This window comes from Harpegnathos saltator, unplaced genomic scaffold (assembly GCF_003227715.2).
Source record: "Harpegnathos saltator strain DR-91 unplaced genomic scaffold, Hsal_v8.6 scaffold66, whole genome shotgun sequence".
NCBI classification, from domain to species: Eukaryota; Metazoa; Arthropoda; class Insecta; order Hymenoptera; family Formicidae; genus Harpegnathos; species Harpegnathos saltator.
Window position 1 is genome coordinate 674,376 of NW_020230493.1, and position 11,286 is coordinate 685,661.

At 38.0% G+C, this 11,286-nt stretch overlaps 1 protein-coding gene across 1 annotated transcript; it reads right to left on the bottom strand.

Moving 5' to 3' along the window:
* Positions 1-637: 637 nt before the first annotated feature.
* LOC109503827 (uncharacterized) lies at positions 638-10,179 on the bottom strand. Its single transcript, XM_025305013.1, has 7 exons — positions 10,142-10,179; positions 9,812-9,967; positions 9,618-9,722; positions 9,163-9,537; positions 5,594-5,716; positions 5,385-5,534; positions 638-787 (listed from the first exon to the last, which is right to left on the bottom strand). Exons 3-7 carry the CDS (start codon positions 9,702-9,704, stop codon positions 638-640), a joined length of 885 nt encoding a protein of 294 aa, XP_025160798.1. The 5' UTR covers positions 9,705-9,722; positions 9,812-9,967; positions 10,142-10,179.
* Positions 10,180-11,286: the final 1,107 nt, after the last annotated feature.

An 11,286-nucleotide genomic window follows, 5' to 3' on the forward strand; every position in this document is an offset into this window, starting at 1 on the left:
TTGAAGAATAATATTGTCATGAAACAATGTGACAACCTTTGTAATGATAATAAATGCAAGAGACATAAAACTATGACTATCTGACTATCAAGTAATTATATTATATAAAAATAAATAAATAAATAACAAAATTAATAAATCACAGATCGTACAAGGGCTTTCGTCTTTGGGATTTTACTTCCTACAAAATGTTTCTTGAGTTATTATCGCGGTCAGGACTCATCGAGTATTAGAACTTCGAGAAGTATTGTCTCTGTAATTGTTCAATTATAACGCTCAATTGACTCTCGAAGCATATTGCTAAAAATAAAATCTTCATTCTCGCAGGATATATATAAAGTTTCTGTACATTTGGTACGAAATCTGATTGCGAAATTTATTTTTATATTTATTTTTGCGTAGTAGAGAACATACATAGAGAGAATACATTTTATTACCAATAAACCTCCTCCAGTATCTCTATTATTAAATATTGATAGGCACAAATATATATATTAGAGTGATATGTTTTTGATATTTGCATATCACTTAACTCGATTATATCAATCGCAAAACATCGATGTATGTTATGTTCTGTAGTAATTTTTACAAAATCGTTATGCTATTGTTCATACAGATGTGAACTCAGATTTAAATTTTATTTTAAATCTGCATCTGTTACAGCTTCCTTGTCTGCATCCAATTCATTTTCTGAAAAATTTCTTTCTACGAGAAATCGATTATATGTATACTGTCCTATAAACACCAAGCAATCAGACATGTTCTCAAACGACAGTTTGCTTGATTCCTAAAAAACAAGAAAAAAGCATTAGATTCAGAACGCATTTCACGATTGCACATTTGCGACCGAAGATGCTTTTCAACAAACTTTATCCTCTTCTTTTTACATACATAATTTTCAAATCGTTCAAGTAATTTACGGTCACTCAACAATCAATGATCGAATATTTAGTTGCAAACATAAAAAGCACAACGGTTGTATGGATATTGGAAATTCACAGTTGTCTGAATACAGCGTCTACTCGTATGTTTCTAATTAATGCGAATTACACCCGTGATATTGTGTGCATACGAAATATTTAATACGCGTGTGGTTCCGTGTCTCCAACAATGGGGCTCGGCAAACAGCTTTTCACGCTAGTTTCCTCTCACTCAAGCGCATTAAGCGCACGCGCGTAAATTTCGTGTACACCCGATTGTTCGTGTGTTAACACATGGCATATGCAACGCGAGGATAGGGCGGAATATATGCATGTAAATGCGTCGTTGACAGTCACAACCCGTTTCTGTGTGACGACAATGAGCGAGTCGGAAATCATATTTAGATAATATATCGGAATCGAAAAAGTAAAACTGGCTCATGTGCCTTAATTTTAGTCGTGCAAAAAGTCGGCCTATCTACTTATACAATTTAGCAATATATTCCCTTCCGAAACTCGTAAAGCATAACATGCCGTAAATGCACCTTATCGATACTCATTTTTAAAGTGATATTTCTCGAAGCAGTTTGTATGAAAACAAATGATTTTTTTTTTAATAACAGCTGAAGACGTCACCTTTCCAACGTTATATAATATGTAGATGGAAGTATTAATGACAACACTTTACGACGCTTATAACTCCATCTATTGAAACTCCGCACGAACTTTTGCACTCACCCAATATATATATATATATACAGTGGCGTGCAAAAGTTTCAAGCCATAGTGTCTTTTTAAGATACATGACAATACGAGGGCGGTCCGATAAATACTTAGCCTTACCGCCCGATGGCGCCACTATCGCAAGAGAAATTTACTATCGTGTAGTACATTCTCGTAGACGGCTACTGTCGAAATTTCAGCCGAATCGGACTCGTAGTTTTGTTTTGACCGCGTGTGGAAGCGGGTGTGTCCGCGGATTTTAGAAAAATGGGAAAAGAACAATATCGGTCGGTGATTCGATTCTTGTTTTTGGAAGGGAAATCGCGCAGCGAAATCAAAGAACGCTTGGATGCTGTGTACGGTGACTCTTCTCCTTCGATGGCGACCGTCAAAAGTTGGTTTAACGAGTTTCAACGTGGTCGCACGTCGGTTTTTGATGAGCCACGCCCAGGTGCCCCGAAAACGGCTACCACGGAGGATAACATGACAAAAATCCACGATCTCGTATTGGCAGACCGCCGATTGAAGGTGCGCGAGATAGCTGAGACAGTAGGCATCTCAAAAGACCGCGTGGGTCATATCCTGCATGAAATTTTGGACATTTCATGAGAAAGCTGTCGGCGCGATGGGTGCCGCGTTTGCTCACTCCGGACAACAAGCGCAACCGTGAGACCACTTCAGAGCAGTGTTTGACGCTGTTTAAGCGCAATCCGAAGGAGTTTCTGCGTCGTTTCGTGACCGTCGACGAAACATGGATCCACTGGTACACACCAGAGACCAAGGAACAGTCGAAACAGTGGACTTCACCCGGCGAACGTGCTCCGAAGAAGGCGAAGACTGTCCTATCAGCCGGAAAGGTGATGGCCACCGTTTTCTGGGATTTACAAGGTGTGATCTACATCGACTACCTGGAGAAGGGCAAAACGGTCACAAGGCTGTACTATGCCGAATTATTGGGCCGATTCGACGCCGAATTGCTGAAAAAACGGCCCCATTTGGCGAAGAAAAAAGTGCTCTTCCACCATGACAACGCACCGGCTCACACCTCCGCCCTCGCCACGGTCAAATTGGTCGAATTGGGCTACGAACTGCTGCCCCATCCACCGTATTCTTCAGATTTGGCCCCGTGCGACTTCTTTTTGTTTCCAAACTTGAAAAGTCACTCGCCGGGCAGAAATTTGAGTCATGAGGAGGTCATCGCTGCCACGGAGACCTACTTTGCAGACCTCGAGAAAACGTATTTTTCAGACGGATTAAAGAAGTTGGAGCATCGCTGGATCAAGTGTATCGAGCTAAAAGGAGACTATGTTGAGAAATAAATCGCCACTTTTCCAAAATTTTCGTTTTTCTTTTGTAGGCTAAGTACTTATCGGACCACCCTCGTATATTGAGTTGCTCTAAAAATTAATTATATAAAATAGTTGACATAACATTCTTACAAATAATGGTACAGTTACAAAATTTTGAAATTACATAGTTTCTAATTATTTAGTCATATAATATTTACATGTGTTCAAAAGTATTGAGCCACATTCTTGTTATGACTTTATAAGCCCGATTTGTTTACGTTTCTTATGAAACTCCTTCGTAAATATTTGCTTTCACTAAGTTCAGTCTATTGTCTACCGCAATGTCGAAACATACAAGTCACTTCAGTTACGCGAAGCCGTGATTAATCTTTCTCAACAAGGAAAGGTTTCTCGCGAAATTGCTAATTGCTTATTAATTGATAAAAGTATTGTAAATAGGATTAATGCTAAATATAAGTTAACGAACTCTCTAGCTGATAAATCACGAAACGGTAGACCTCGCAAAACTACAAAGTACGTCGACAAAATGATTAAAAGAAAGTCGATAGCTGATGTTAGAAAAACTGCCATGGATATTTCTCGAAAACTACGAGAAGAAAATCTTGATATTTGTCGATATTAGTCGATATTAGTCGAAGTACAATATCTCGACGTCTAAAGGAAGTAGGAATTTTAAGACGTGCTGATGTAAAAAAAACTATTAATTAGTGCAAACAATAAGAAAGCTCGATTAGATTTTGTAAGGACATTTGAACATTGGACTGAAGTTGATTGGCGAAAAATACTTTTCTCTAACGAGTCAAAGTTTCAGTTATTCGGAAATGACGGTAGAAAATATATGCGACGTCCAATAGGCACAAGATATAACTCAAGATACCAAATTCCTACCATAAAACATAGTGGAGGTAATGTGGTGGTTTAGGGATCATTTTCTTATAATGGAGTTGGTCCATTGGTTGAGATCACAGGTACTATGAACGCTATAATGTATCATATTGACATAGCATATGCTGCCATATGCAACTCGAAACATGCCACGTGGTTGGATTTTCCAACAAGATTACGATCCCAAACATTCATCAAAACTGATAAAAGAATTCTTCATCGCGAAAAAAATGCGAGTTCTTGACTGGCCCTCGCGGTCGTCGGACTTGAATTCCTATTGAGCATTTGTGGCAAGAACTGAAACTATGTACAGGAAATAAGAAACACTCCAATAAAGCTGAATTGTGGCAAGATCTGCAAACTCAATGGCAAAATTTACCTCAAGATCGCATTTCTAATTTAATATCAATCAATGCCTCGCTGTTGTGCTGCAGTGATTGTTTCTAAAAGCATGGCAACAAAGTATTAAGTTTAAAAAAACGTTGACAACATTTTCTGTTATTATTTTTCAATAATATATTTTTCTTATGAATAAGAAAATTTTTTGGCGCAATACTTTTGCACTGTTTGTAATAAATCATTGTGTAAAGATAAAGTATTTAGAATTATTAAAAGTTTGTAAAGTTTATATAATTGTAGGGCAAATAAATACATTTTGTTTATATATATGTATAAAGATTTTAGCGCTTATTATGAAATGAATATATAATAATAATTGTGTGGCTCAAAAGTTTTGCACGCCACTGTATATGTATATATATATATATATATATATATATATATATTGTGACGTGCAGCCGGAAAGGCGCCCGTCCCAGGCCGAACCTTCGGCCCTTACGCAGGGGGCGGGGGGGGGGAAGCGAACAGTACCTCGCACGAGTATTATGGAGGGGGGGAGCGCCGCTTTGCCCCCCCCGTATTAATTAGTGTTAGTAGTCGGAGCGTGCAGGTGGACGCTCCTCCTCCATTTCTGGGGGAGGAATCACGGGGACCCCCTTCCGCCCTCGGAAAGAGGGCGTCCAGGAGCCCCTCGAGGGCCTGGGGGTTCAACGTCTCCGTCTGCGGGGACGCCCAAGAACAGTTATTTGACCATAGGGTCAGATAACGTTTCACCCTGAGCCTCCACCCTCCATTTGGAGATCAACCTTACGGCCGAGAGGAAGGCCCAAGTCAAATCAATGACCGATGACCCCCCTCCCGGCCTTATGCAGGTGTCGGTGGACCTTCTGTTTAACAACATAAGACCCGTCGCCCAGCCGATGACCACCTCGCCTCTGGGATCCCGCTGCCGGGGACTGCAACCCCACTCCTCAGAGTGAGCGTTAAAATCCGCGGCAATCACGACAGGTCGGGGATGGCACTTGCGTACCAAATCCCCGATCCTGTCTAGGATCCCTTTGATGCGGGCGGGGCCAAGTCCGGCTTTGTTTCTGTGGTGGGGGAGATATACCCCCACCACAGTTATAGGCCCCCAGTCAACCGCCACGTACGAGGATCCCTTTTCCCTTAAAACACAGGGAGGGGTCCCCGCTGCAGGGTCAGCCACTATGGCCACCGAGCCGTCCGGGCTGCCGAACCAGTATTCACTGCTGATCGGCACCCAATTCGGCTCGGTGGCCACCCCCAGCCCGGCGCCCAGTTCCCGGATCCTGTGTACCCACAGGCCCTGAGCCCGGGCGCCGTGGCCGAGGTTCGCCTGTAGCAACCGGAGTGGCGTGAAGGCTAGGCCTTATACGCCTCCTCCGGGCTGTCTACCTTCACCCCCTCTTGGGAGATCTCTGGCGGCTGGACCGCCTCGGTCTCCCCAGAGGGGGCTTCGGCCTTGGTGGCTTCGACCTTCTGTGACGGACTACCGAGCTGACGGCTGAGGTTCGATCCCTGCTGTATGGTTTTTTTATTCTGTAAGCATAAAAATGAAACAGAAAACATTAATAAGTAATAAAACTGCGTTTCTTAAATATATTAGTGTTTGTTAAATATATTATTAATGATTTAAATTGCAAAAAAACCGTAAATCTTATGTATAAATTATATAGTGTATGAGAAAATTTTTATATAATAATTGCAATGGAAATGGGAATAAAAATATTGTTATTAAATATATAGAAATGCTATTAACTCTTTGCGGTCGATGCCGCCACAGTGGCGGCATTCGTAAGTCGTCGTAGAAGTCGGTACCGCCAGGCTGGCATTCATGATCGCCTGACGTGCGGCACGGCAAACGAGGTTAGCGATAATGAAAGAAAACTATCCTCCCGATGCTAGATTAAAATGTTTAGATCAACTTATAGATATCCATGTTTATCGATCTCTTTGAAATCAGCCGGTCGCAAAGGGTTAAACAATAGTATGAGATAATTTTTCGTAATCTTATATCGTATATATAAAATATTTGTTTCTGTTACAACTCTCTATGTTGTGTTGAAGTTGTGTTGTGTTGAAGTTGTGTTGTGTCTTTATCTCTTCTGGCAATCCTCCTCCAAAAACTTCCTTTGTATCATTCTAAACGATGGGTAAGAATGACGAAATAATTCGAGCATCGGAACAGTCGTCAGTAGAGCAAGCAGCAGTGTACGTTTACTAGTGATACAGACCAGTTCGGTGATCATATTTAAATTACATATATCATAACAATGTCAGAGAATCCTTCAACAAGCAAAATAGTTGATGTAGAATCGCTAGAAGAAAGATCTTTTGAAAATGAAGATTTTAAAGGTAAATTCACTAATGCTCTCGTATATGCGAATTTTATTTACGAGAATAATGAATTATTATCGAAAAATCCTCTAGCGAAAATATATATTTTTACTCCTATTTCTATTGCAATTATTATATAAAAATTTTCTCATACGCTATATATTTTATAAATAAGATTTACTGTCTTTTTGCAATTTAAATCATTAATAATATATTTAACAAACACTAATATATTTAAGGAACGCAGTTTTATTACTTATTAATGTTTTCTGTTTCATTTTTATGCTTATAGAATAAAAAAGGAACCATATAGCAGGGATCGAACCTCAGCCGTCAGCTCGGTAGTCCGTTATTTTCGCTGCTGCTCTACGCCGTTTCATTGTATACCTTTCTTACTAACTCGTACACTGTTGGCTCTTTTCTTTAGACCGTTTTTTCTCGAAAACGAAGAAGTCTTGCGTCGTATGCTATTACCATAAGTTATTAGTAGTCAAGTACTATTAGCTCCGTAAGTTTCGTTCCAAACCGTTTCCCGGTTGATACGTCCTCCCCTTGTAAGATACATTCGAATTGGACTATCTATATCTGTACCTACGTAGATATAAAACATAATATCTTAATGGTTTTTCAGATATATTTTCAGATACATTTTCACGTATTTTTGTATTCACGTATTCACATATTTTGTCTATAATGGAAAAAAAAATATGTTTCTTTTTTATTTGCCTATGCAGAGATCCTCAAGTAAAAGATACAATTCGTGTGTTCTGGCATGTCGCCGTATGAAATTTGCCCACACGCACATTGAAATAGCAAAAATGCTAAATAATGTTCATCAACAATTTGAATTATCTGTTCATGAAATTGTAGGAACAGTCACGGATGATGTCTTAAATTTTGGAAAAGCATTTCGTATATTTTCATTTGATAACGACGAAATTGAAGAAAAGCCAGAATATTTTCAAAACGACGAAATTGTTATATCTGTATTTGTACTTCTAAGAAATATTGACGACCATTTAGAAGAATTTTCTTTGCCAACACAATACAAACATGTATCACACACATTGAATTTAATTACAACTACAAATTCATGTGTAGTTCTATTTAATAACAAATACAAAAAAATTATACAGGGTGTTAGAAAAGTCTGGAAACGGTCAAATATATCGAAAACAACACGTTTCTGAGAAAAATGTTTTCAACCACAGTTATAGGGTTTTAAAAGTTGTATTGAATGATCACATTCGTTTGACCTTGAATGGAAGGGTCAAGGCGAGATCAAAGTCAACATAATTTTTTTAAACGGAATACTCCATTTTTTATCACACAGTGTTAAAGATGATAGCGAGACGTTTCCAAAACACTACTTGATGATCTATTTCTGTTGAGAATTGTCTGTTATGAGCTTTAGAATTTACGATGCCGCCAACATTAGTATTATCCAGGATGTACCGCGTGGAGGTTGCATGGTCGAACTTTACACCCCTGTGTGTGTGTGTGTGTATGTATGTGTGTGTGTGTGTGTGTGCGTGCGTGCGTGCGTGATTGAGTGCGTGCGTGCGTGCGTGCGTGCGTGCGTGCGTGCGAGCGTGCGTGTGTGTGTGCGTGTGCGTGTGTGCGTGTGCGTGTCAGCAGAGATAAGGACCCCATGGTTCGTCACTCCCACAGTATTTATTAGGTTGTTGCAGATGAAATGGCCATTTTTTAATTCTTAATTTAAATCTTTATTCGACACTTTATATACATCTCGTTAATCGAAATAGTCTCTCTCCACCTCAATACATTTCCCCCAACGTGATACAAGCGCATCAATGCCTTTCACGTAGAAATTAAAAGAGCGAGGTACAAGAAATTCGTTGAACGCATTTTTCACGTCGCTTTCTGTTTGGAATACCTTTTCACTTAAAAAGTTATCCAGATGCTTAAACAAATAGTAATCAGTTGGAGGAAGGTCAGGAGAATAAGGAGGATGAGGGAGAACTTCGCATTTGTATTCTGTTAATGCTTTTACAGTTTTTTTTGCAATATGCGGTCTAGCATTATCATGGAGCAATAACATGCCGCATCTATTTTATAACAAACCCTGTAGAAATCTGATGCATGAGCACGTGCCGAAACGGTATTGGATTTTAGCTGGTTGGCCTCTCTAAACGCGACCCAGTCGATTGTTACCGACGTGTGATAAGAGGAAGGACGTGCCACTATTCTTGTCTTATCTTGCTGCTCCTATGTCTCGCCTAGAGTCCCTATAAGGTAGAGTCTGGCCAAGTACGTGTTACTTTTCATTGGTCGAAGCAAAGTTTGTAAAAACATAGAGGCACCAATAGAAAGTGTTGCGGGAAGCAGGATAAGTATGAAACTGAAGGAAATAAGATACTTGCGACAAATATGTATTTCTCGATTTCATACAATATAAAATTCAACAAAACAAAACAAAACACATACATTGTACATAAACATATTAACAGTTTGTATCATTAAGTAACAACAGAATGCATAACCATTGTTTTACTGTTATATGTTGGTTTTACCAGTCGGCCTTTTAGACACGCAATTTTCATCCGAAATGCAATAAAGCGTTTCATAATTTTCACATTTAATTTATGACAATTTTTCAGGCTTACACAAGAAATATGTTTCATTTTTTCCATAAAAAAGATAATTAAATTACATTTAGAATTGCTTACATGAGAAAGATATTGTCTAATTATAAATTCCATGTCCATAAAATATTCAAAAACATCTTGGGTTACAAAAAATAATGTGTTATTCCGGTAACATTTGAGATGAACAAAGTTTGCGTATTTAACATTTGCGTTATATTTAGTTGAACCTGCCGAATTTAAACAAGTTGTGCATATTGCACTTTTGCCTTTAGCAATACTATGAACTATATATCCAGCTACATTATACAATACGTTTAACTCTATGTTATTAAAATAGTCACATTCATTATCTATCTTCGAAGATGCCCTGGCATTTGCAACATGTGTATCTACCTGCAAGTAGAAATTTCATTAGTAATTTATACAAGTAAATATTTGACTTTAAGATAATAGGCGAGACAAAATATACTTACATTGCACGCAGGTATATTATTAAAAATTGTTGGCACCGCGTTGTACTTCAGTTTGCGCTTCCCATCCATGCGAGGTTTTTCCCACATGTCATCAGCAAAATGTGCCTATACATAAATGGAGCAAGAATTATTTGTTTCTAATAGGAATATTTTATAACAAATAGTATTTTCTCATAAGAAATAAGATAACTTACCTCATATAAACCATTTTTTCGCACAATTCCAATCTTGTTTGCCGATATTTGCAATCCATATTGCTCTTCTACTAGGTTCTGCGGGAAGGGAGTACATAGAAAAACCTTTCTGATAATTTTTGCATTCTGGGACGCAACAGGATGGCATGTTGAAATCTGCAAATTCATATTTTATAGTATTATTTAACAAGATTCTTTTTCAGAGGTCCTGCTAAAATGTTAGGTTACAATGACCATTGTTTTAACCACTTTATTTTATATAATGTTATACTTTTTATTATTATTTTGCTTTATTTTTAAATTATTGAATAATTGTACTTTATTGCTTACTTTTAGTATCAATTTGCTGCCAAACAACGTACTGCACGATACATAAACAGCACATATTTATACCACTGTCGCCATGTTTTTACAAAACTAGACTCATTGGCCAGACTACCTTATAGGGACTCTAGTTTCGCCGTGCGCTGGCAATAGTTGCTTGTTCGACTAGGCCGCGCTGTCTGGGTCCGAACATTTGCAATGTTCGTTCAATATTACCTTGGCACGCACTCACTCGTCAGATTTCTGCATGGTGTCCGGTAATTAGCTGCCAACCCGAAGTATGAAGGTAGATTGGATTAAACTGAAAAGAATAGTAAAGTACAATTTTGCGGGATTTGTAATAATTATCGAGTTCTTAATGACAATAATCTGAGGAGTGGGCGCGCGTCGACATAAATGATTAGAGGAGCGTCGCAGCCGCTCAGGCGACAGCGCCCAGTCGATCCAGAAACTATTGCCGGTGCACGGCGAGGGAAAGAACAACGCGCCGCTATTCGTGTTTTATCTTGCCGCACTTATGTTTCGCCGCACGCCGCACAGTGGGCAAAAAGACTCATTTTTTGGACAAAAATCTACCGACTGTGCAATTTTCAACCGATTTCAAAACTTTTTTTTTTTAATTACTCATGAAACATTGCTCTACAACGTAGTGCTGCGGCATTAATGAAAAAAAAGCTGAAATTCAAAATGGCGGATAGAAAATGAGTGACGAAGGTATTGAATTCCTGTCGAATGATACTTTTCTCTTATAATATTAAATATATTTATACTGAAATTGTTTTTTGGGTAGCTAAATATGAATTTGAGATCAAACTTAAAATTAAAAAATCAAAATAACATTTATTATATAAGTAAAAAATGTCGAAACTTTACAAGATTTATTGGATTTACAAAAAAGAGTATTATGCACTTCGCACATAATTATTTAAAAATTTTTCATATTTTAATATTAAATTGTACAAAATAGCAGAATTTTGTTATATTGCTTTATAATTGCGTAGATAATAAAACAATATTTAAGCCCTTATACCACGTCAAGATATAGGCCATTATAAGGATACTAGTTTTTTTTGGTTTCGTTTTTATTTTTTTATTTTTCTCTATTTTTTAAATGTTTTTGTTTATTTTAAATGCTTATATTATATTTATTT

Bases quoted from the DNA above. Each gene is read 5' to 3' on its own strand.
- LOC109503827 (XM_025305013.1), bottom strand. From the start codon at position 9,704: ATGTGGGAAAAACCTCGCATGGATGGGAAGCGCAAACTGAAGTACAAC. The intron at 9,538-9,617 runs GTAAGTATATTT...TTCTACTTGCAG, and splicing joins ATAATATACCTGCGTGCAAT to GTAGATACACATGTTGCAAA. The intron at 788-5,384 runs GTGGCTGACCCT...CTTGTTTTTTAG, and splicing joins CGGACGGCTCGGTGGCCATA to GAATCAAGCAAACTGTCGTT.